Raw genomic sequence first — 26768 nt, 5'->3', positions numbered from 1 at the left:
TGATGAAAACCAGAAAAAGAACAGGGCCCAGAACGCTACCTTGAGGAACTCCAGCCTGCACAGGAAGAGGGGATGAAAGAACTCCATTTAGGGCCACACGTTGACTGCGACAGGAGAGGAAGTCTGCGAGCCATGAGTGGAGATGGCCTTGAATACCATGGGAAGAGAGTTTGGTGAGTAGGGCAGGGTGCCAGACTGTGTCAAAAGCACGTGATATGTCCAGGGATACGGCTCGGATTTCCTGTCTGGCATTGAGGACCTCCATCCATTGATGGGAGAGCAGAAGCAGCATATCCAGGGTAGAGTGACCTGGTCTGAAACCAAATTGATGATTGGAAATCAAGCCATTGGAGAAGAGGAAGGATTTCATGTCTGAAGCGATGATGGATTCCATCACTTTGCTGATGATTGGGAGAAGGCTGATTGGTCTGTAGTTACAGGGATCTGTTTTTGCACCTTTTTAATGCAGGGCAGTGATGTTATCAGATTTCCAAGCAGATGGCAGATGACCTTGGGCAAATGAGAGGGTGAATAGAACAGAGAGAGGGTGAGCAAGAGCAGAAGAGCAGGCTTTGAGGACACGTGGGCTGATGCCGTCTGGACCGGTTGCAGAATCTGACTCGAGGTTTGAAAGCAAGCTCTCCACCTTGTCAGGAGAAAAGGATACAGAGTCCAGGGACAGTTGGGTGCGACTGGGTAAAGTGGGTAGAGATAGTGATGGGTTTTGGACACATGATTTAGCTGCAAACACCGAGTTTAGACATTCAGCTTTATCACGTGTGGAATCAGCAGTGCGGCCATTTGAGGTAAGGGAGGGGATGGAGGGGGAACATACACCAGAAACAGATTTGATTAAACGCCACCAGGATTTTGAGGAGGGAGAGAGGTTTGAGAGTTCAGACTTGAGATGAGAAAGATGTTGTTTTCTGGCTCTCCTGAGGGTAGATACACACTTGTTCCGAGCTTTGTGGAAAGAACTGAGATTGCCCTCAGTTGCGTTTGCTTTCCATGAGGCAAAGGCAAGTTGTTTCAGGACAACTGCCTCGCCACAAGCTTCAGTAAACCAAGGGCGGGAGGAAGGGTAAGACAACTGAACACGAGAGGGGATAAATCTGTGCATGAGGGAGAGCAAGTTTCTTTGAAAGAATTCCCAGGATGAGTTGATGTTTGAGAAAGTAGTGATAGGAGACCAGTCTGTAAGTTTGATGGCTGCTCGGAGACCCTGCCAGTCGGCTTGAGTGAAATGCCAGACTCGACGGCTGTGAGGTGGTTCTCTGATAACAGCCAGAGAGATGTCCACTTTGACAAGGACGTGGTCAGAAGAACCAATTGGAGCAAAGGAAGAGCAGCAGATATTGTCAGGGAAATTTGTCAAAATCAGATCCAGAAGAGTTGGAGTACCATTGGTTGAGATCCGGGTTGGGAAGTTGACCGATTGAGTCAGTTCCAATGAGTCGCAGAAATCAAGAAATCAGAAGAAATTGTTTTGTCTTATCACATGCTTGTGAGAGCCAACATCTCCCTGGCTATTTTAAGAGAGCTTCCTCAGTGCCAGTGAGTCTGGCAGTTCCCTCAAGCTGATTGGCAGGAACTGCAAGCTACCATCTCACTTCAGGATTGGTCTCCTATATCTGCTGCCCCATGATATGAACTCAGCCTGACAATTCTTTCACAGAAACCTGCCTTCTCTTGTGCACTAATTCATCCCATCTCATCTTCAGTTATCATACCTATCCCCCACCCATGGTACATTGAATCCTGTGGTGAGGAATTTTGCCCTGAAGCAATTTACCTTCTCTTCCTGGAAGGAGAGTCCAACTGAAGGCAACATCAGATCATCCCACAATGACCGCAACAAGTGTGTGTCCATTCAAGAGAGCTAGAGAGAAACATCTGGCCAACCTGACTGAACTTTTAAACTTGTCTCCATCCTCAAAAACCTTTTGGCAACTTGTGAAATCTGCCTATGGAGTATGCTCCCCCTCTATCCCTTCCCTCACTTCAAATGGCACCACAGCAGACTACCCGTGAAAAGGTCGAATAACTCAATTCTGTTTTGCTTCCAAATATTCTGTTCCGAACCTCTCACTCTGTGTAACTACCAGACCCAGTTGCCCACAAACTGCTCCTGGTGTGTTTTTCACCCGAGAAGCTGGAGAAGTTTCTGGCCACCATCGACTGATTCTGCAACTCTCCTGGATGGTAACATCATACCTGCTCTGATGCTCTTGTACATCCACTTTCTGCTATGTTCAACGTATAGTTTGCTCTATGTCATCTTCCATCTGCTTGGAAGTCAGTCGACATCGCTGAATTACACAAACATGGAGCAAAATGCAATTCTCTTAAATGTAGACCTATAGCTTACTTCCAATCATAAGGAAGGTCATGGAATCCATAATCACAGGTGACATCAAATCCTTCCTTTTCTTCAATGGCCTGTCAGGTTGGGATTCAGACCCAGTCACTCAACCCTGGATTTACTGCTTCTGGTCTCGTAACAATGGAAGGAGGACCTCAATCTCAGTCAGGAGATCAGGGCCATCTCTCATGAGGGTCATCTCGAGCATTCAATACAGTCTAGCATCCTGCCTTACTCTCCAAACTCTGCCTATAGCATCCAATGCCAACTCCACACATGGCTTACTGAGTTCCTCAACTCTATTTGCCAATGCGTGGCTCTCAACAGGATCCTCTCATCTCATCTCCCTGTCAAGGCTGGAGTTCCCAAAGGCAGTGTCTGGGCCCAGTCCTATTCCTAATTTCTGACTTTCTGATTCTGGAAAATCCTGTTATCTCATTGCTGATGACTCCACCTGCTGCCATCACATCTCTCATCCTTCAGTTAGGCAGGCAATGGCCTCTTCCCTCTCTGCAGACCCTGTGGAATAATGAGCTGGTGCAACACTTGGAATATGTCATTCAATCATGACAAATCTGACACACTTGCTCTCTCCAAAAAGACTGTCTGGTGCATCCTCACATCTATTTTCTTGCCAATCTTCCTGAAGAAGTTGAATTATTCAAAATATTCGGGCTCACCATGAGCCATATTTCTTGGGCAAACTTTTTCTTAGTTGGACTCCAAAGCCTGGCACCGACTGGGCATTCTCAGTTGTGTAAAGTCCTTCCTTGGTACACCTGAACTCCTATCCACCTACATGGCCTTCAGCCACAGCTCAGCTTGACACCGTGGAAACCAAAGCAATCAAAAATCATTGTAATCTTTCACACTGGAGCTGAATCTCTGTGCAGGCATCTCACTATGACATCCCAGACAGGTCGGTGGTCTCGCTATCTTCTATCGCCACCTTTCTGGTCTTGCACCGATGGTTTGAAGAGTGTCGATGCAGTTTGTCAGTAATTCCCCTCTGATGAAATACCTCAAATCCAGATTCACTGCTCACCTCTACTCATTCAATTCTCTTTTTATTCCTGCCTGTGGAACCAACTTCGACAGGTCTACGTGAGGTCACAGGTCACAGGAGCGCACTATGTGTGGATGAGGTCTATGTTCGTCTCTTCAATGTCACTCTTCCCTCCAGAGCTTCAATACAGCTGTTCACCACCATCTCAGGTCATCCCCCATCCACATCCACATCCATAATATTGTTGCGGCCACGGGTACCGAGACACCAGCTTGAAACTCAGGGGGATTAATCCCCAGTTGTCCTCGGTAAAGCCGGACCTGGGGCCACCGCTCACAATTAACGTTGTGGTATGGTGGGTTGTTTTAGAACCACGAACACCACCCAGTCAACCACAAGTTCCAGTGTCCGCCGTCTAATTATTCCTTTTAACTAGAGGTCACGTGGTTACCTGAGCTGCGTGCCCTCGGCAAAGCACCAGTGTTATCTCAATTAGATTTTAATTTGGGCGGCTGAGCGTTTTAACCGCTGGAACGTGCCGACTATTTTTTGGTGAAATCTGTGGTAATTACTTCCCAGTCTATCTTGGTTCGAACAATGCTCGACCGATAGAAGGAAAGGACAAACACGGACAGGTTGGAAATCGACAAATAATTTATTAATAATAAAATAAATAAATAAAAAGAACTTTATTTGCTGAGGTAAATAAAGAACGAATTTCAAAGCAAAATCAATCAAAATGTCAGGAAAGAGACAAAGAGCAGATGCTTATCGGGGGTTGACTTACTTACAGCTAAACACAGACAGGGTACCTAACGGATCATTCAGGGGGAGGTGGGGGGAAGAATCGTCTTGCTCACCAGAAAGTCGTCAGTGAAGTGAAACGTCCTGAAATGCGTGCGTGCGTGTCATGTCCGTCGCCAGCACCCAGCCCCACCGTGCACCCTCTCGCGAACAGCCTTGAACACCAGTCGACGTCTGGAGGGCACTGGGATCGTCCGTCGTGGGTTTAGACCCGAGTGTTGTTGGTGACCGACCCGTGCCTCACTTGTTGGCAGAGCTGCTCACACCCACACGCGCACCACACACTCGCTTGCCGAAGCTCTGGGAAGGACGAATTGTCGCGTTGTCAGCGCTGGTCAGACACCTGCTTCTTGCTCGCTTCTCTCGCCCTTTGCTTTTTCCTCTCTTTTAGCTTTTTTTTTTCCTCTTTCACTTTTTCTCCTCACGCTTTTCTCTCTTCAAGCTTTTCTTTCTTCACGCTTTTTCTCTCGCTCGTTTTTATATCCCCGGGCCATCTCCGCGGGGTGCCGTCCACCCCAAGCTCATCCCGCCCCATTGGCGCACGTGCGCTCTCAAAAAATGTGGGCGTCGGATCTCACGAAAGACTGCTGCTGAGGAAGAATGGGGGCGGGCTTCAGAGCTCGTGAAAGAAATGTGTGTAAACGTGTCTGTCACAAAGAAAAAAGCTTCCCATAAGAGAGGAGGATCTATTATTTGCTCTTCTCAACGCATCACATTTAAGATCCCATTAGACATGGGGATGGGGCTAATCTGAATCATGCACTTAAGGAAATAACTGTCTGAGGACCTGGATGTGTGGATGCATTCATCAGACCGGATTCTGAAATCCGTAACAATATTTTCTATCCATTTTAACCCTCCATAAGCTCACCACTTTCCAGGTTTCCAGTTTTTCCTTCCTCTTCTGTGATTGAAAGTTTGTGGCTGTATCCATCTTGTTCACACCTGTCCTCCCCTTGCTCTTATTATTTCCCATGCCCCTTATTTCTCCAAGTCTCCCTCTATTTTGTCCATCATCCCTGCTGTTGCTGTCCCTCCCCATCCCCTGCTTTCTACTGTTCTTTTCGTTATTTTATGTCTTGTCCGGTTCTGTGTTCTAGCTCCTCCACAAGCCTCGACGATGAACACGAAAATATCTAGAAAATAGGAAAAGCTTGCTATTTATGTTTTTGAGCAACAATATTTTTACTTGTTCTTTTCTTCTATATCTTTTCTTTTTTCATGACAAGACTGGGGATGATGGAAGAGCAAGGTGACAGAGAGTATAATATGATATTGGGGCAGTGGACAACAGTTGAATACAATAAACAAGGGTATGAATAAACAGGAAAAGACAGAGAGACAGAGAGACAGAGAGACAGAGAGACAGAGAGACAGAGAGACAGAGAGACAGAGAAAGACAGAGAAAGACAGAGAAAGAGAGAGAAAGAGAGAGAAAGACAGAGAGACAGAGAAAGAGAGAGAAAGACAGAGAAAGAGAGAGAAAGAGAGAGAAAGAGAGAGAAAGAGAGAGAAAGAGAGAGAAAGAGAGAGAAAGAGAGAGAAAGAGAGAGAAAGAGAGAGAAAGAGAGAGAAAGAGAGAGAAAGAGAGAGAAAGAGAGAGAAAGAGAGAGAAAGAGAGAGAAAGAGAGAGAAAGAGAGAGAAAGAGAGAGAAAGAGAGAGAAAGAGAGAGAAAGAGAGAGAAAGAGAGAGAAAGAGAGAGAAAGAGAGAGAAAGAGAGAGAAAGAGAGAGAAAGAGAGAGAAAGAGAGAGAAAGAGAGAGAAAGAGAGAGAAAGAGAGAGAAAGAGAGAGAAAGAGAGAGAAAGAGAGAGAAAGAGAGAGAAAGAGAGAGAAAGAGAGAGAAAGAGAGAGAAAGAGAGAGAAAGAGAGAGAAAGAGAGAGAAAGAGAGAGAAAGAGAGAGAAAGAGAGAGAAAGAGAGAGAAAGAGAGAGAAAGAGAGAGAAAGAGAGAGAAAGAGAGAGAAAGAGAGAGAAAGAGAGAGAAAGAGAGAGAAAGAGAGAAAGAGAGAAAGAGAGAAAGAGAGAAAGAGAGACAGAGAGACAGAGAGACAGAGAGACAGAGAGACAGAGAGACAGAGAGACAGAGAGAGAGAGAGAGAGAGAGAGAGAGAGACACAGTGCGAGAGAGAGAGAGAGAGAGAGAGAGAGAGAGAGAGAGAGAGAGAGAGAGAGAGAGACACTGCAACCTGCAAGTAAGATAGTTGGGTTAATTGGGGTCATAACGACTGTGGTTACAAATGGAGGATGATAGGAGGCTGCGGTGCACCGTGTGCCTGACACTGGAAGGAAGAGAGGGATAGAACAGCCTCTGTAAAACAGTTCCACAGATGGGAAAAGGGAGCAATAAGAAGAGAGTTGAGGTGAATACAGAGCCTAAATTTGGGTAATTTAACAAGGTGGGGGTTTCTTGAAGAACTCATGCATCCTGGAGTAGCTGGGAAGAGTCGGAGTCTTCAAGGAGTTGAGGAAACTATTGACGAAGAGGCCACAGACCTGCCTGTGATGTGACAGTCACAGATCGACCTTGTGCTTCAGCCTCATCATGAGATATTCCATACGATTTAGAGCTTCAGATTAAACAGATTCCAGGAGAGGTAGATGTGATGCTGAGGCACCAGCCCATTGTGGAGAGCAGTACACCATTGAGCTATGGATAAAGGTATTGTACACTGTGAGTAGTTCAGATTTTTCAAGGAAATACTTGGAATGACAGAGGATGCCCAGTCTATAGCTGGCTTACGAGGCCAGATTTGATATGTGGTTGGGCCAGGAGAGGTTGCGGTTGATGTTGAGGCCCTGAAGTTAAAGAGACTGAACTTATTCCAGTGGCTGACCACCTGAAGTTAAAGAGACATTAAAGAGACCACCAGGATTGAACAAGTTTGTCTATCAGTGCTGTACGTCACAATGTGCAGCTGCCTGGAAAAAGGAAGAGAGGGTTTTGCAGAACATCAGAGAGGTCATTTATATAGATTGATGAGGAACAAGACAGGGCCCCAAACCTTGAAGCACTCCTGCCTCTAATGAGAGAGGGCAGGAGAGTGTTGCATTTGATTACACTGAACAACAAAATTTTTTTACTGGAGATGTGTAAAGTGATTTAGACTAATTTGGGTACGCTGATTTCAAAAATCATAACCGTTTTGCTGTATCACGTCAGGATTTTCAGTAACAGAAATATTCCCATTGCCTAGAAGTCAGGATTTCAATGAAATTTACAAAAATTCATTTATTCATTTATTTCATCATGAATGCTTCAAAATTATAGAAATTACAGAAAAACTCCACTAGAATGTCATTAAAAATGCTTTAGGCATTTGGCTTTGTGTTTGTGCTGCTCTGTGTCAGTTTCACGATGCAGGAACCAGCAGAAATCGCCCATCATGTTCGGGTTGTGCCGCCCTTGGTAACGCGTCTCCATGAGTGAAATCTCTTGGTGGAATCGCTCGCCGTGCTCGTCCGAGACTGCTCCCAAGTTGTCAGGGAAGAAGTTCAGGTGCTGGTGTAGGAAATGGATTTTCAGGGACATCCTGGAGCCAAGTTTCCTGAAGGACTCCAGCAGCTGCTGCACTATTTCTTCATAGTTGTCCATGCGGACGTTCCCCAAGAAGTTGTCCGTCACAGCTTTGAAGCTCCTCCACGCTGCCAGCTCTTTGGGGTTTAGAGTTGTCGGAAAAGTTTCGTCCTTCATAATCTGTCGGATTTGCGGTCCAACAAAGACACCAGCCTTGATCTTGGCCTCCGACAAGGTGTTGCCAAACTTTTCCTTGAGGTATAAAAACCCACGCCCATTCAGATCCATTGCCCGTACAAAACTTTTCATCAAGCCGAGCTTTATGTGGAGTGGTGGAAGGAAAACCTTGGCTGGGTCGACAAGGGCGACATGCTTCACGTTGTGTCGACCAGGTACATGCTCTTTTCGCTCTTCCCAATCTTTCTTCGTCCAGTGATTCTTGTCGTCTCTGCTATCCCAGAGACAAAGGAAGCACATGTATTTCGTGTAGCCTGACTGCAGCCCTAACAACAGCGCCACCACTTTCAAGTCTCCGCAGATGTGCCAGTTGAAGTCATTGTACTTGATGGAATCAAGCAGCTGCCGCATAGTCTCATAGGTCTCTGTCATGCCGAACGCGTGAGCCAGTGGGACTGATGGTTTCTCGTTGCCATTGTGGAGCAAAACAGCCTTCAAGCTGTTCTTCCCCGAGTCGATGAAGAGGCGCCAGTCTGCAGGATCGTGATCACACCCAAGTTCTTTCAACAGACCGTTGATGTCACTGCAGAATGTCATCGTGTCTTCCATCTCAAAGAACTCAGCCATGTCTCTGTGACGTGCTCTGAACAAGGATATCTTGGTGTTAGGTTCAAGTTGATTCCACTGCTGCAGCCTTGATCCAAGCAGCTCTGCCTTCGCCTTTGACAGCGAGAGATCTCTTACAAGATCATTTAAGTCTCCCTGGTTCAGAAGGTGTGATTCTTGAGTGTCGGGTTCAAAAGGTTCATCATCACCATCCTCTTCACCACTGCTTACAGCTATGTTCTGATCAGCTGGAGGTGTTGGAACGGGGTTCTCGTCATCATGAGGCACAGGTTTACGAGCAGAGATGCAGTCAGCGTACTTGATGTGACCTTTATTCTTCTTGTTGAAGCCGGCGATGCTTGTGCAGCAGAAATAACAATCATCATGATGATTCTGCGGCTCACGCCATATCATGGGCACCGCAAATGGCATGCTCGCGCGCTTGCCCACCAACCACTGAGTCAAGGTTGTGTGACAGCTTGTGCAGCAGATGTGTGGTGCCCAGCTCTGTTCTTGGTCCCCACCTTACACCCGAAGTAGTGAAAGTAGGCGGCCTTCATTTTCACTGCTGTAGATATACTTCGCTGTTGATCTTTTTTGGTATACCGACCACAGACATAACAGAAGTTGTCAGGATGATTGGTACGGGAACGCCTACTCATCTTTATCTGAAAGAAAGAAATATAACACAAGTTAACAACAATTGTACGAAATAGACATGTTAAAGACATATGTAAATTTCATTGAAATCCTGACTTCTAGGCAATGGGAATATTTCTGTTCCTGAAAATCCTGATGTGATACAGCAAAACGGTTATGATTTTTGAAATCAGCGTACCCAAATTAGTCTTAATCACTTTACACATCTCCAGTAAAAAAATTTTTTTGAAATTTGTTGTTCAGTGTTATCTACACATTGACTGCATGAGTGGAGAAAGTCAAAAATCCAGGAAATGAAGATGACGTTGACGCAAAGAGCTTGGCACGCAAATCAAGATGCCAGACTATGCCAAATGACAAGATATGGCCAGGAAGATAGTCTTTACCTCTTGTTTGAGAATTATAGCCTCCAGTCATTACTGAGAGAGGTAAGAGGAGCAGCAGCATGTCCATTGTTGAGTGACCAGGACAGAATCCAACCTGATGGTCAGATCAAGATGTTTGAAAATATGAAAGACTTGACATGACATCATCAGCAATGTTTATTATTTTGCTTGTAATCGGAAGTAAGCTTACTGGTCTGTAGTTAATAGAATATTTTTACAAATTTATTATGTTCCAGAGTGATATTTGCTGACTTCCAGGCAGATTAGAGACAGACAAAGATGTATAGCCTGAGGAGTGTGGACAGATGATGAGTAAGATCAGCAGAGCAGAATTTGAGAATATGGGTACTGATGCCATCTGTGCCTGTCACCAAAGCTGGGTCGAAACTGAACAAGGACTTTCCCGACCCTCTCAGGTGACAATAACACAGTCCTGTAGAGAGTGGGTACAAAGGGGTAAGATGGGGACAGAACAGAATGGAATGCATCAGATTTGAAGGCAAACACAGGTTTAAACATTCTGCTTTGTCTTGATCAGAGTCTGCAAAGATGCCATTTGAGATTAGGGAGGGAATGGATGGATGGGGAGCACACACCAGATATGGACATGAAAAGGTTCCACCATGACTGAGTGAGAACACCCCCCTCCAAGTTCCCCCCTCCCAAAAAAGCTTCGCAATGTATATTGATATATTCCGTAAAAAAACAATTCATATCCAAATGGATACATTTACCATGACATACCATTAAGTCAAGAATATGTCAGAAATATTAAATGGGATGATATAACCAATTTGCCTGTTCACTGGCTCCAACAACTGCATTATTTATATTAATATTGTTGTAAAAAGTTCACGGGGATATTTGGGTTTTCACAAAGTTTTACAAATGAGCTACTCACAATATTCCAAGACGCAAAGGTTTCATATATATGTTTGTATATATATATATATATATATATATATATATATATATATATATATATATATATATATATATATATATATATATATCTGAAAAAGAAGGTATACAGGAAGGATTATACTAGTATTATTATAGTGGTACTAGGATTCATTTAATACCAGAATTCATTAATTAATACTAGATTAATATATTTATTATTGATATGTTTATTATTGGTATGTTATTATTGATATGCTTGTTTCATCAATAAAATACGTTTTGTATATATATATATATATATATATATATATATATATATATATATATATATATATATATATATATATATATATATATATACATATATTAAATCGATTAGTATATAGAGTAAGAAAAGTAAAATTATATATATTAAACTGTGTATGCTTCGCCATACACTTTACGGACGCGTCTTCAGTATATCGCGAGTCGTTTGTACAACGTTTTGAACACCTCATGCCATGCTTTGTATAATAAAATATAATAAATCACTTCAAAGGGTAAAATGAAATGTCGTGCACATGAATAGTAATGGGATTTACTAGTGCAGATGTATAATCAGAAGATATTACCAACACAAATCCCGCTTTCATCTTCTGCGAAACCTTCACCACACTGTGAAAGGATACATTTACATCTCACTATGAGGCATTCACTCAATTTAAATGGTATGTGTGTGTGTGTGTGTGTGTGTGTGTGTGTGTGTGTGTGTGTGTGTGTGTGTGTGTGTGTGTGTGTGTGTGTGTGTGTGTGTGTGTTTGTGTGTGTGTGTGTTCGATTTCAAAGAGATACAATCTTTTAATCCCTTTGTTCAATTTTACACACACTTAATTTTATAAAGATATGCAATATACGGTGGACCAGAGGATGGAAAACGTATTTATTGTGGATATTTATAGCTGTGACGTCATGGCGTAGTTTCAGCTTGTCCCAATGCATCTTTGAAGATTCGTGGGACGTCTTTACTCTGAAGATTTGTGGTGCATTCAAAGTTATTAAGACTAAATACAGTACATTAGCAATGTGCGCTGTAAGAAGGCATGGTTTCCAATCTTGACTCTCTATTATATCCAGGTGTGTTCTTTTGGCACTTCCAATGAATACATTAAGGTGCACAAATAAGAGGCACAGCACATTGTACGGTAGTTTCATCTCAGTGGGGTTGAAATATTATGGTGGACATTAACTACTGATGCTTTTCAAAGGACAGTAATCACACCTGTCCCTGTTATCTCAAGACGTCTTGTTTTGAATTATAAATTTTCACCCTGAGCTCATTGGAATTGTTATTATTTCATATGCGGCTTGTGGTTGCGGGTTGTGGGATTGCAGCTGTGCCGCTGATGCAGTGCCCCCCTGTTTCCAATCAGGTGGTACTCATTTTGCCGACCAATAAGGATGGCAGCCTGCATCAACGCACCTGGTGTTATTTAACGGGAACAACAGGGGCTCAAATTCAAGACCTTAACATCTTAAAGTACCCACCCACCTCAACCATTAGGCCAACACCAGGCTTATACCTCATTGTAATGGTAAACTACATGTAAAAGCAACAATTTCAGGAGGTTGCATCATTGCTGGCGTTTTGGCTATGCCACTCATTCAATCCCCTAATAGATTAGGGCACGAATTTAAAATTTGGCTGGGGTACTGGAACACATGGGATTTCTCTTGTTGGAAAGTACTGTGGGATCTTCAACATTCAAAAGCAAATTCCAAGGGACATGGCAGGCAGGTTGACATATTCTACCCCATCTGCAAAAGAACAGTTTATAATCGGCCCAGACTAGACAGTTCAAGGAGAATATTCTACGTCTGAGCGGTTCAGTCATCCCAGTGTGGAGGAATGAATAATAAACTTTTGAGGGTCAATCAAAGAAGGTGATTTTAATGAATTCGTAATTCACTGTTTTTCAGAACTTCATTAATATCACATTTTTCTGCATTCTACTATGGAAACAATGCACATCTTTCCAACAGTAGATTATAATATGAGGTTATGCAATATGTACAATTCCATTCTCAATATTCTATTTACCTGTGCACTGCTCCGGTCTCGGACTGGCTCAGCACCGTGAACAGGGTATGGGATCTGGATCAGAGAATTCATCTCCTCTGGGCCAAGGCTTCGAGAAAATGAAATTCCGTCTGGCCAGGTCACTTTGACATGTGTTCCTACGTCTTGACCTGCCAAAATGACCACGACACTGAGAAACTACCTGCGAGCAATGTCCATTGCATGCAAACACAAAGCAATCACAGCATTTTCATTGTTATGAAATAATTACATTGAAAACGAGAACGACACTTATAGAGTGCATAGTCTTGCCTCACACATTCATTCTGAAAAAAAAGTATACCATTGTTAAGTGAACATGCTACTATTATGATGATGGCCAACTGCTATTATGGCCCATATACACATATGGGGATAACTTATTTCAGCATGCTGGTTATGATGATGGTGTTTAAACCAGGTAGTGAGGACGCTTAAACCAGAACAAAAGAAATATCACTCATATTCAAAATGCAATGACGTGTTGTAAATGAAGTTTGGCTGATGATTAGTCCTTCCATCGACTTTCCAGTGGCTGTTGAAGAAGAAAGGGTTTATTGGCATCAAGCCACAGTCGCTTTAAAATGGTGTCTCAGATGGCAAGCAGAACAGGAAACTCATTCATTGCGGTCGTGGTTGTTTAGCCAAACCAATGAAATCCACTTTGCTCAACAGTCTTGGCGACGTCGAACAAAAGTCACTATTAAATATTGACCTGTTGAGTGACGAGTGAATAAGAATGATAAAAGGCTTTTTACGGAAAAGTGTGTAAGCTCCAAATCGTGTCATGGTGATGAGCTCTCGTTGAGTGTCCCTTTCAGTTTCTGCTATGTCTATTGCCTCTCTGGAAAGACACCACTAATTGGCTACCAGCGTTCACATGTATGCCAGGTGTTGGCTTTATGATTAGGGTGGCAGGCTTGGGATCCTATGATCCTGAGTTCAAACCCTGGTCGGCTGTTGAATTACTACCAGGTGGGGTTAAGTCGGCCTGTCATCCTTCCGAGGTCGGCTAAATGAGTGCCAGCATGCTGGTATACTGTGTCGGAGTGGTGACCCGTACAGGATTGTGTCCAATAGCCAAGGAGTCTGCTGAGACAACACCAATGCTCTGCACTGAGTATGGTCCCAATGGTTCACATGTTTGCTTTATTATAAATATCAGCAAAATGTAAAGAAAAATTAATGAGTCATTACACGAGCTCCCTCTGAGATCGATGACCCCAAGATTGATAACCAAAGACAGACGATCGATAATTATGTTGACTTCTGCCCTAATTAAATGCTTGCACAAATCTCTTAGGCCAATGGACATGTCTGCTGGAACGAGTTTTCCTCACATCTGATGCAGTTGTCCGTAGCGAAACGGTTGATGCGGATGTCAATGGGGCTAAACTTGGTGCTCTTGTGTGTAGGCTCATAGGAACAGTAGGAGTCAATGTAGCTGGAGTTTGTTCTGCTATAGCAGTATAATGAGTTGTATCCGACTCATTACACCGGGGAACAAATTTTTTCTTATGATCTGTTGCATGAGATTTTTCAACTTATTCTATGTATTTTTTCATCGCTGATTTCAAATCTGAAATCTGTTTTCCTCTACATGCTCTAATTTTCATGCAATTTGAAACTTGCGATTTTCGCAAAAAAGGACACCCATTGCTATTTGCACTAGGGATAACTTGAGAACTCGGGGTGCGATTTCGGACTTTCGTGGAAATATACGATGCCTAAACTGCTAAATAACTAGAGATCGTATTCGTTTTGCTGCTAACGATTTGCTCCCTATTTATTTGACATAAATTTTCTTTATCTTTATTGATATTTATTTATCTTTATTGATATATATTGTTTAACTTTATGTTTTTCTTTGTTTCAGATCTGATCATGGCTTCTTCAATAAGACATAAATGTGTAAATAATCCTGATGCATTCTGTTATGTACAGTATGTGGCTGCTCCACACGACTTCGTCAAAAGCGCAATATAACATAGTTTGTAAGGCGTGCCTATAAAGCCTATTTTGATGTTCCCCTTGGCGAACAAGACAAGAAATGGGCTCCTCATATTGTATGTCATAATTGTGAGGAAATGCTTCGTGACTGGACAAAAGGAAAACAAAAGGGTCTGCCTTTTGGAGTTCCCATGGTTTGTCGAGAACCCAAGGACCACGTAACTGACTGCTATTTTTGCCTGGTCAACACAAAGGGTGTCGACAAGAAAAACCGTCAAAAGATCTCCTATCCCTCTATTTCCTCAGCAATTCGACCTAGTCCGCACTCTGAGGAACTCCCCGTTCCAGTCTTTAATGGTTTTGTCTTATCTGAAGATGAAGGCAGTGAACATGATCAGCAAGAGCACGAGGGTCGTGATGACGGGCTTCAAGAAATGGTTTCAGAATCCAAAGCCTCCTCATCTGATACCAAACAGTCATCAGCCCGTTTGCAGTTTAGCCAACCGGAATTGAATGACTTGGTGCGTGATTTGGGGCTCTCCAAGAAAGCAGCTGAGGTATTAGCCTCCAGGCTGCAAGAAAAAAATCTACTTGACCACTCTGCAAATGTTTCATATTTCCAAAAGCGGGACCAGATCTTTGTCACCTTTTTCTCAGAAGACAAGCAGTTTGTTTACTGCCACGATATCCCAGGTCTTCTCAGGCAATTAGGTGTTACTTCGTATAATCCAACAGAATTGCGATTATTTCTGGATACCTCTAAGCGCAGCCTCAAGTGTATTCTCTTGCACAATGGCAATGTTTATGGAGCGGTTCCAGTTGGTCACTCAGTGCATTTACGAGAAGAACATAATGACATAAAAATGGTCAGTCACTTACTCAAATATCACGAGCACAACTGGATCATTTGTGTGGACCTGAAAATGGTCAACGTTCTTCTTGGTCAACAGAAAGGCTTCACAAAGTTTCCATGCCATCTCTGCATGTGGGACAGCCGAGCTCGAGAGAAACACTGGATCCAGGAGTGGCCCATCCATGAAACTCTGGAAGCAGGCATGCCAAACATTGTGAATGACCCAATCGTCAGCCGAGAGAAGATCATTTTTCCCCCACTCCATATCAAACTCGGCTTGATGAAACAGTTCGTGAAGGCATTGAGTACAGATGGTGAATGTTTTCAACATATAATTTCTGCTTTTCCTGATTTGTCTTTCGAGAAGATCAAAGCAGGTGTGTTCGATGGACCTCAAATTCGTGCCCTTGTACGTGATGAGGAATTTGTAAGGAAGATGAATGACAAGGAGAAGACAGCGTGGCTGTCTTTCGTCGCAGTTATACAAAACTTTCTTGGTAACAAAAAGGCAGATAACTATGAGTTTCTGGTTACTAGAATGCTGTTGGCTTTTCGTGATCTTGGGTGCAACATGAGTGTCAAGCTCCTTTTCCTGAATAGTCACCTTGATCAATTCCCTGAGAACCTTGGGGCTGTAAGTGAGGAACAGGGAGAGCGCTTCCATCAGGACCTCATGACGATGGAAGAGCGCTACCAAGGGCGATGGGACAAAAATATGATGGCAGACTACTGCTGGAGCATCCCACGAGATTGCCCTGTGGAAGTCCACAAATGCAAGAGCTACAAGTGTAAATTCTTGCCTGAATAGGACCTATTTGAACTTTGCATTCCATCCTTATCAATTGTTCTGAATCACCTATCGTCTTTATGTCGAGATATATGTTAATTTAAATTTGCTTTTAATTCAAATTGTAACTTACCAAATAAATGTTGAAAATGTTGAATTGCAAAATATATGTTTAATATAAATTTACTTTTAATACAAATTGTAACTTACCAAGTAAATGTTGATAATGGTGGATTGCAAAAAATCTAGAGCTTACAGAGAGAAACTAACTTCAGATTTGAATTCAGCACACTCAAATTAGGTAAGATCAAGTGCTGGTATCAATGCAACAAAAACTTTGTTCCCCAGTGTTATCTGTGTTGGTGGCTTTGAGCCTGTCTAAACGGACCATTTCAGACTTCTCATTAAAATCAAGGATGAAGTACTTGGCCTTCTTCGTGATGACTCGGTAGGGGCCCTGGTATGGAGATTGCAGAGAAGTCCTGACAGTGTCGTCATGTACAAAAACATGGGTACAAGACAAGACATCTTTGAGACGATGTGTGGACCTCTGCTGAACTCTAGTGGGGATGGGATGTCACTCACTCATAGTCCTTCACAGTGTGTCCACATAAATGCTTGGGTCCAACCTGGTGCGAATGTTCGTTGGAGCAAAAAATTGTCCAGGAAAGTGAAGAGTTGATCCAGAAACTAACTCGGCTGTGCGGCAACCCAGATGAGCTTTCATGGTGGCACAAATGCCCAAAAGCATGACCGGTATGTTTTCCATCCAGAAATGTGGGTCTGCTTGTGTTCTCAGTGGCGACTTAAGGTGTTGATGGAACTGCTTGACAAGCGTGTTTGCAGTGGGGTGGAAAGAAATAGTTCTGGTGCGTTTACTTCCAAATAACTGTCAGCGTTTGAAAAGTGTGGACTCAAACTGTTGTCTTCTGTTAGTGGAGATAATAGATGGGGAATCAAATACTGCAACCCATCTGGAAATGAAAGCTTTGACGACGGTCTCTGCCGCTATGTCAGGTCTTGGAATAGCTTCTGGACACCTTGTGAAACGGTCAACACATGTAAGTAGATATGTGTTACGGCCAGATGGTGGAAGAGGACCGACTAAATCAATGTGCACATGGTCAAAATGGGCATCAGGAGATGCAAAGGTACCTAATAGTGTTATCGTATGACAATTTATTTTCGCTCGTTAACACTGTAAACAGTTTCTCACATCGCGGTTCATTCCACACCAGACAAAACGTTGAGTCACAAGGTGCTGCATCACGCTGATACCAGGGTGAGATAGATTGTGCAAAGAATCAAATACAGCCCATCTGAACTCAGCAGGAACATATGATCAAGAAGTGCCAGTGGATAGGTCACAAACAATAGTACCTTCAGAAATAGGGAGACGGACTGTACTTCACTAACCTTGAGCAATGTGGTCCTGGCTCTCAGATGCTGAAGTTCGTCGTCTCCCTGCTGTGCCTTGAAATTGATGGAGGTTGTTGTGTCGAGGGTGCTGATATTGAGCCATGAGAGAGAGCTTCAGCTACAGTATTCTCCTTACTGCTCAGATGATGTATATCGTGGTAAATTGAAAAACATACTCAAGGTGTCAGACCAGCTCTCTTGGTGAATAGCAATCAGGTTTTACCTGGAAATCATGAGTTAATGGCTTATGGTAAGTGTAAACAAAGAACTGCCTAGCCTCAAGCATGTGATGAAAATTGCAGCTTGGGTATAAACCGCCAGCGACTCGTGACCAAAGGTGTTGTATCTTGTCTCTGCTGGCTGCAACCCTTTGGAAGAGAAGGAAAAGAGCTCCCGCTTCCCTTCCACATGCTGATGGAATATTCCACCAATTGCCACATCTGATGTCTGCACAACTCCATGGGGGTCAATTCCATTACCGCTATTATTCACCACAGGTAGTGTAGTAACACAATTACATGATCCAATGGGGGGAAGACCCTCTCGTGGACAGGCTCCTGCTGCTCCTATGGTTGGCAGCGAGTGCCCCGGAAGCAGCAGGGTAAAGAGAGTGGCATCTATATGTGAGAGAATTGGATATCCAGCAGGTGGGTCACCCAGATAGCTCAGATGGCATAGCACTTTTATGGTTTTCCAGAGGCCCTGGGTTTGATTCCTGGTCTGGGCATGCAATGTATATGTATATATATATATATATATATATATATATATATATATATATATATATATATATATATATATATATATATAGATATAGATATATTGTTATGTTTGTGTGGTAGATCTTGAAATTTTATAGCAAAGGTAGGACTGTATGGAATAGCATGGCCCATGGTCCGTGAACAAGCAGGAGACATTTCAATGTAATTTAAGTTGGGGAAAACTGTCAGCTTAAGTTGTTACATGTTACCGCATGGGGATGGTGGTGTGTTAATGAGGTAGGTTTTAAGGTCAATTTCTCCCAGTATGTGATTGCCCCCTGTGACGTTTTCCTACGTTTTTGCATTTACAAAGTCGGCTATAAAAAGGAATGATGCTTTAACAACACCAACCGCAGGGCACGCCCCGAGGCTTATGATTAGTTGGTGGATGTCAGAAGGTTCGGAGGAGAGAGTTGGTGTGAGGAGACAGTGGTCAGAACACATAGGATCTCTCTGGCTTCTCATTGACACGATGCCAAAATATAGCAGCGCGATTCTCGTGTTAATGCTGGGGTGAATTTTCCAGCATGCTGGCACAAGATGCTAGCCATTACTGTTCGGCTGAGTCGCAAAGTTGTATGTTTATGAGAGAGAAGAGAAGAGAAGAGAAGAGAAGAGAAGAGAAGAGAAGAGAAGAGAAGAGAAGAGAAGAGAAGAGAAGAGAAGAGAAGAGTAGAGAAGAGAAGAGAAGAGAAGAGAAGAGAAGAGAAGAGAAGAGAAGAGAAGAGAAGAGAAGAGAAAGAGAAGAGAAAGAGAAAGAGAGAAAAACAAAGAAGAGAGAGGAAAAGAGAGAAGAAGAAGAGCACATCTCTCAGCTCTAACTCAGCAGTCTCTTGTTGTATGATCGAGGAGGAAGGTGGGCCATCTTTGTGAGCAGACCTGGTATAGGAGAGGAGTGGGGTTGGCACATTCATTCATTCAGAAGAAATTGTTCGAAGGTTTGTGGACCATAAGCAAAGGAGGACCACCCACGCAAATTACAATGTACGTTTCATGCCCAGAGAGCAGCTCGGTGCCATTTTAGGTGCGGTTTCTCGTGCAGTGACTACACGGATTCCATGATGCCAGGGTCATAAAGGATCATATCTGGACACCCAGCTAAGTGACAGAATAAAGGAAGGGATTTTCTATTATCTTCTCTTTCCCCATGTCTGTAATTAAGTCCGTGTGGAGAGGTCTCAAAAATAGTTTCAGTTGACGTCACGTTTTCATTATTACGCTTTGATTTATTTCCATTATGAACATTTGATTTATGTTCATTAAACCCTCTATATTAAGATTGCCTGTGTCTGTCTGTTCGTTGTGGGTTTGAGTATAAACCGGTGTGCCTCTGTCTGCTAAATGTCCTTGCCATTCTCCTGTCCTGCACGAGGTTCGGCTATCCGTCCAGGTCTGTCTTAACTAGCAGGAACACGACTACATGTACAGTATTGTATGTATGTATATATATATATATATATATATATATATATATATATATATATATATATATATATATATACAGACATATATAAAATACATAGAGACATATATAAAATACATAGAGACATATATATATATATATATATATATATATATATATATATATATATATATATATATATATATATATATATATATATTGTTGTGGTTACCAAATTCGCAAACCACCATTCAGGTCCCTTAGGTGAGGTATTTCGGTAAGTGCATGTGTAGTTAGGCCCAAACCCGTTGTCTAGTGGGAATACATGTCATTTATGCGAGCTGCGACTCTTCAGGATAGCCGTTTTTCTTTTACTATCTTTATTTTGGACCAACCGCCATGATTACCACCACAACCACAACATCAACCACCAACCACAACGCCGCTTCACCACAACCGCCACGACCTTCACGTCACACCTCGCAACCGTAGCATCGCCACCGTTCTTGCGCCGCCTGTGGGTACCGGTGTTGGACTCGTGCAGGGCGCGCGTCGAACAGCGTGTACAAAATCACGGATTTTGTGCTTCAAAAACGGATCAAAAACGACACACGCCCACTTTTTGCCGTCCAATCGGTGAGCGAGGGGCGATTTGGCCCCGCCTCCAGGACGATCGATATATGCAAATTTGTGGATCAAAAAGCCTACACGCCCACTTTTTCTCGGGCCAATGGGGAGCGAGGTGAAAGGTCAAAGGGAGGGGGTCAAAGGCGAAGCTACGGGGGGATAAAAGGACCGTGTTCGTCAGTCAGGAGTAGGGTCGGTCGGAGAGTCAAAAAGGGGAGAGTCCAAAGAAGAGTCCAAAGAAGAGTCCAGAGTCGGAGAGTCCCGAGGCGGAGAGGCGGAGAGTAGGAGAGTCGGAAGCAGAGGGTCAAGAATTCGCGGGCGGTGGAGCTGCTCGTCGTGTGCGGAACGGAGGGGACGGAGCTGTGGAAAGGCGGCGACACCAGATGAGGGGGTGCTCGCGTCGTGCAGGAAGCTGCACCCGAGGGAGGCCGACAGCGCGACCTGGCCGAGGTGGAGACGCTCGTCGCACATAATAAAGATCCTCTATACCCCGAGCATCAGCAACCCCCTCCTGTTTCCCCCCGCGCTGAGATAGTGCGACCAAGGGGGCTCCTTTCCCACCCCCTGCCAGACACTGTCCGCGAGGCCCGCGGAGTTGGGGCGCCATCGCCGCTCCGCGTCTCATCACCAGACGGGTAGGCGCGACCCGGTCTCGGCCTCAGGCCCGCCTCATCCTTGAGGGTATTTCTTTTCCTTGGTTTTGGGTATGTGTTGTCGGCGCCGTCTGTGAGGTAGAATTGTATAAGTGTTGCCGTGTGCTCGGTAGTCGGTATTAGCTCTGCATTGTGTTTTCGCTTTTACATTTGCTTTTTGTGTAAATTGCATTGTGTCTTTTCTGTGTGCATTTGGTGGAATTGTATATGTGTGCTTCCCGTGTGCCGCGAATAAATGTGCTTTTGTGTTGAACTGTTTCCCGCTTCGCTTCGTCATTTCTCCCATTGAATCCTCATCTTGCTTCACGTAAAGGGTTGGTAGTGGGCTGAATACGCCCGATAATTAATCGAACCGTCGAGGTCGACGATAACACCGCTCGGTTATCCCGATAGTACGGAACGGGTCGCTTAAGTGGCCCGTGTCCGAAGTCGACCTGCGGCGAGGTGCGATCGCCCGGTCTACCCTCCGTGTGGGTACTTAGGTAGGTCGAATTTGGCGAGCAACCCTATCCCACGCGGGGGCTGATTGGCTCGATCGCGGTGAGACCGAAAGGTCCACCCGTGACTGGTTCCCGGCGTTAGTCCGAGAGGGTCACGACTGGATTGTCCGTCCGGTGGGCGACGTGCCGCGATTCGAGTTACGTGGCCGTCAGCACGCCGGCGGGCGCGAATCCGCAACACTGGTGTCAGGAGTGGGATACAAATTCATCGCCCTCCTCGCGGCACTGGTATCGGAGAACAGGAAAACGGGCTCTCCTGTCTCCGGCTATATTCACGGGAATCGGTCCAGGGGTGAGAGAAGCGACCCCCGATTCCCTCCAAATTACGAGCGAGCGAAATTAACCGTTCACGAGAAGCAAGATGGCGTCTCAAGGCGAGCGGGAGCCGGGGGTATTAGAAATGTATATGTGTAGTAATGTAGAATCCATGGTCCAGGATGGAATCCCCGAGCAGGAAATGTTGATTGTGCAGGAACACGGACTCGCCCAACTGAACCCAGGGCCCGAGGTGGGTGCGGCAGCGGCCGCGGTGTATGACACCTCCCCCCCCCTCTCCACCAAGACCCTTCCCCAACCCCTGCCGAAACGGCTCACTTGAGTGCATCCGACATGGCCCAGCTATTCACCATGCTGGCACAAATGAATGCGGAAATAAAAAACGAAATAAAAAGCATGAACGAAAAGATCGATGCGAGTACACAGCAAATGAAGGAAGGAACGAAAAAGCTGCGGGGTGAGACGCAGAACATGGGCCGATGCCTGCAGGCGGGCATGAAGGCCGTGACAAAGGAAATAATAGTTGAGACACGGGAGATAGAAAAAATAGAGGAAAGACTACACGAGGAAGACGGGGTAAGTGACGCACACACACACACAGAGGTAGTGGAGGATAATGGGGGTGAGCTGGCGGACTGGGTAGAGACCTAGTGCGAGCACCTGGATGACCTCCTCCAGGAACGAGGGGAGGGAGTCTGCCCCCTTGAGGTGAGTCACGACCAGGTGAGTTCGGTCGTGCTTTGCGAGGTTGAGAGGACGGGTGCTGTGGACAGGTGCTTGGAGAGCTTGGGGGGTATAGAGGCCCCGGAGACCCTTGTGGGGACACGAATCCCCAGTGTGGTTGTCCCTGTGTGTGTGGTGCAAGGTGTGAGTGCGTCCCCATGTGTGGAAGCGACCCCGTGTGTGAGTGGTGTGGTGGCGATGGTGCCGGAGTACGTGCTTCCCAGCACGCCGTGTGTGGATGAGGCACCGCGGGTTAGTGCCCCCGCGTGTGTGGATGAAACGGCCAGTGTGGGTGAGGCACCGCGGGTGAGTGCCCCCGTATGTGTGAGTGAGGCACGGAGTATGGATGAGACACCGCAGTTGAGTGCCCCCGCGTGTGTGGATGAGGCACCGTGTATGAGTGTCGCCGTGTGTATGGATGAGGCACGGAGTGCGAGTGAGGCACCGCGGGTGAGTGCCCCCGCACGCGTGAGTGAACGGCCGTGTGCAAGGTCGCTGTGTGCCAGGGAGACCGTGTGTGTGAGAGAGCGGTATGTGAGGGAGATGTCGGTTGGCATGCGGGAGCACGCAGCCGCGTCTCCCGGTGTGAATGTGATGGAGTGGACTGTTTGCGTCGTAACACGCAGGTATGCGTGTGTGGAATGGAGACGGAGACGGCGACAGAGGAGAGAAAGCCGAGTAGCGGCTGTAGCTGTTTCGGGGGCCGTGCCGGGTTCACCCAGCAGTGAGCAGGCGGTCCGTGCTGTGCAACGCACGAGACCACCACGTGCTCGCTTGCGAGAGTGAAGTCCCGGTCCGGAAACGCACGCGGTGGATTTGCCGATCCCGCGGACGGACAAAGTTTAGGCAGGTAAACGGATTTGGACCGGACGGGTTCTCCACGCGATCATGTGTGTTAAGCTCCAACGGGCAAAGCACATGTGTTCGCGTGGGGAACCCCTCGAGACGTGGGGCTTGTTTTTTTTTATGCGCACGGTGACGCCATGGCTGCACGTGGGGTTGGAATCCGGCAGGAGGGGTATCTCTGCCGGATGGTCCCGTCCAAGGAGGGACGAGGAACACGTGCAGCTGCATGACGTCACGGGCAGGTGCAAAGTGCGCGAGCTCTGAGTTGCCGCGCAGGTGCTGCGCATAAAAAAAAAAAAGAAAAAAAGCAAGCCTCACTTTCGGGTGCACAGGATTCCTGGGCAAGGGGTGGAAGACCCCCCTTGACCTGGGCACAGGATGGAAACTAGTTAGGGGGAAGGGTTAGCTTAGTTAGACCGACTTCATGGGGCAGGGGTAAGTCCTCATGGAGTCCGTGGAATGGATTAGTTAGAGGGATTGTAGCCAGATTTAGGTTGGGGAATAAAATGATTTATTTGGAGACATGGACAGACTTATGAATGTGTAGAGGGGACGTAGTTTAGCTACGTAGTGTTAAATGGAACGTGCTGTAGTTTAAGGGACGACGTGGGAGCACGAGTTAGTTAGGGGAAGTAGTTAGAAGGATGGCAGAGTTCAGTGGTGTGGGTGTTGAAGAGTTGGTGAGTTGTGAGGTGGAGACATGAGTGAGTGAGGCCAGCGGGTCTGTGTGTATGGAGCGAATGGGGAATGCATGGTGCGATGAGTGATTGGGGGGAGGAGTGACTCCCGCCCAAGGGACCCCCGGGGTCAGTGTAGAGTGAGTTAGCTGGGTTAGTCAAATTGAAAAATGGAGGTCGTTTTGCTGTTGGTGGGAATGTAGGCTCGAAACCCATTGGAGGGGTGCAGGAGCCCTGTTGACGGGCTTGGGAGCGTGGCTGCGAAAGGTGAGTATCGCTGAGTGGGTACCCCGGGCACCAGGCTAGTCGGCCGCGGTAGGCCATGGGCCCATGGGGGGCCGGGATAGAGTAGTGGGCACGGGTGCGCCTGCTTGGTGCGGGGCCCGGGGCGCCATTAGCCGCGTGGGCAGTGTTGTGGGCACGGGTGACCCTCGGAAAGGGGCCCGGGAGGCCGGCCTGCCACGTGTGCGTTTCAGGGGAGGTGCCATGGGGGGCACTCCCCGGTGTTAGGGAGCTGGTAGGCTCGGAGGCAGTGTAGTGCCCGGGGGTGCCATAGCGGGAGATTCGGCAGAGGGTCGTGCCTGCCGGAGGGAGCCACGTGTCCCAGCCAGGAGACCGTGTGAGGGCACGGAGAGAAAATTGGGGGGTGAGGCCCGAAATTGTGAGGACACCAACACAGGCGACGGGAATCTGGGTTGTTAGAACCAATAGTTTAAGCGAGAAGCGCTTGTTGAAAGCCCCGGGGTAGTTTAACAGTTAAAATGGTTAGGGTAGATTAGGAGATGTACCCCTCCGCACCATCCATCCCCTCGCTGTCGTTGTGGGCCGCTGGACCCACTTGGTGTTAAGATCGCCGAACTCTGGGGAGGCCATTCTGAGGCTTGAGTTGGGCCTCGACACAGGACGTTAGCTCTCCCTTATTCCCCTCCGGGAAGGGAACGTAGGGGTTGGGAGTAGGCTAGGTGACAGAATAGGTTAGCCAAACAAGGACGATAAAGGGGGTTAGGGGACGATTTATAGTGGGGGAGTAAAAATAAAAACAACAAAAAAATAAGTTGGGGCTAAATTGGGGTTTGACAAATTAAGGGAGTGGGTATGTACAGTGACAGGCAAAGGCGATAGGTTGGGAGGGAGACAGGTAGGTAGGTCCGAGCCCGCCTTCCAAGTGGCCAGCACCACCGCACTCCCTCCACCAACCTCCACTGAACGGCAAAGGCTGGCCAGCTTCATCTGCAGCTGCTGTGCTGCAAGGCCTGTGCCGGCTGGATCGTCTGCCGGCTGGCTGTTTTTCTGCAAGGCCTGTGCCGGCCAGTTCATCTGCTGGCTGTGTTTGCCTGCAGCGGCCTTCTTCTGCGGGCTGTGTTTGCCTGCTGCCTTTGCCATGCCATGCCCACTGCCCACATTCACCAGCCCCATTCAATTTTTGCTTTGCCCCCCCCCCCCGTTCATTGCCATGTGCGCCAGGATCCGCAAGGCAACAGTTTGCAAGCTGCAAGAACTGCCCTGTTGGCAGCTACAACACGGGCCTGCAGTGGCGGCCCGTGCACCGTGTTTGTGTTCATCCATCCATTCGTTGTGCTCATTGCGTGTGCCACTTGAGCTGGCACGGACACTGCGTTTGTGCAGCCCATGCACCGTTGTGGTTCACTGCGTTCAGTTCAAAAGGGAAGGCCTTGGACTGCGTGTGAGCAGCCAGCCACGTTCCCTGTCACCTGCATTGTTTGAGCCAGAGACTGCATGCGGGCAGCCTGGCTCCCTGCTAACTGCTTTCTTTTTGCAGAGTTCAATGATCCTGGGCCATGGTTTAGTGTAGAATTTGTAAGTTAAGGTTAAGATGTACTGTACATATGAGTGCGCCCCCGGCATGTCTGTCCTAGCGCCGGCAATTTTATTTAAGTCGTCCGTGTGAGTGAGTTTGTTTATGTAGTTACGCAGCCCTCAGGTTATTTATTTTGGGGACACGAATACCATGAATGTCGCACTCAGGGATCCGTAGGTAAAATGTACTAGGGGAAAACTACACATGATGGCACAGGAAAATTTGACGACTCGGGACGAGTCTGTAAAAAGGGGAGGGGGTAGTGTTGTGTTTACCAAATTCGCAAACCACCATTCAGGTCCCTTAGGTGAGATATCTCGGTAAGTACATGTGTAGTTAGGCCCAAACCCGTTGTCTAGTGGGAATACATGTCATTTATGCGTGCTGCGACTCTTCAGGATAGCCGTTTTTCTTTTACTATCTTTAATTTGGACCAACCGCCATTGTTACCACCACAACCACAACATCAACCACCCGCCGCGGCGCCGCTTCCCGTCACACCTCGCAACCGTCGCATCGCCACCGTTCTTGCGACGCTTGTGGGTACCGGTGTTGGACTCGTGCAGGGCGCGCGCCGAACAGCGTGTACAAAATCACGGATTTTGTGCTTCAAAAACGGATCAAAAACGACACACGCCCACTTTTTGCCGTCCAATCGGTGAGCGAGGGGCGATTTGGCCCCGCCTCCAGGGCGTTGGAGGGCGATCGATATATGCAAATTTATGGATCAAAAAGCATTCACGCCCACTTTTTCTCGGGCCAATGGGGAGCGAGGTGAAAGGTCGAAGGGAGGGGGTCAAAGATGAGAGGGCGAAGCCACGGGGCTGATATAAGCGACCGTGTTCGTCAGTCCAGAGAGTAGTAGAGTCGAGAGGGAACAGAGAGTTAAGACTTCGCGGGCGGTGGAGTTGGCAAGAAGGAGCTGGTCGTCGTGTGCGTTGGAGTCGGAGCGGAGGGGACG

General features: G+C 46.4%; 1 protein-coding gene across 1 annotated transcript in view; it reads right to left on the bottom strand.

Annotated features, from left to right (window-relative positions):
• LOC147022196 (cartilage acidic protein 1-like) overlaps nt 1–26768 on the bottom strand; it is a 211402-nt gene that overhangs the window by 9169 nt on the left and 175465 nt on the right. The window contains exons 11-12 of the mRNA XM_085890487.1: nt 12497–12645; nt 11031–11073 (exon numbers count right to left, since the gene is read on the bottom strand). Coding sequence (XP_085746613.1) covers nt 11031–11073; nt 12497–12645 — 192 coding nt within the window. The remainder of the gene's footprint in view (nt 1–11030; nt 11074–12496; nt 12646–26768) is intronic.

The sequence above is a fragment of the Eptatretus burgeri genome, chromosome 8, assembly GCF_056783735.1.
Source record: "Eptatretus burgeri isolate ZD-2024b chromosome 8, Ebu_testis_v1, whole genome shotgun sequence".
In the NCBI taxonomy this organism is placed as follows: Eukaryota; Metazoa; Chordata; class Myxini; order Myxiniformes; family Myxinidae; genus Eptatretus; species Eptatretus burgeri.
Note: the sequence above shows the minus strand (reverse complement) of the source record. Positions and strands in the feature narration are given on the sequence as shown.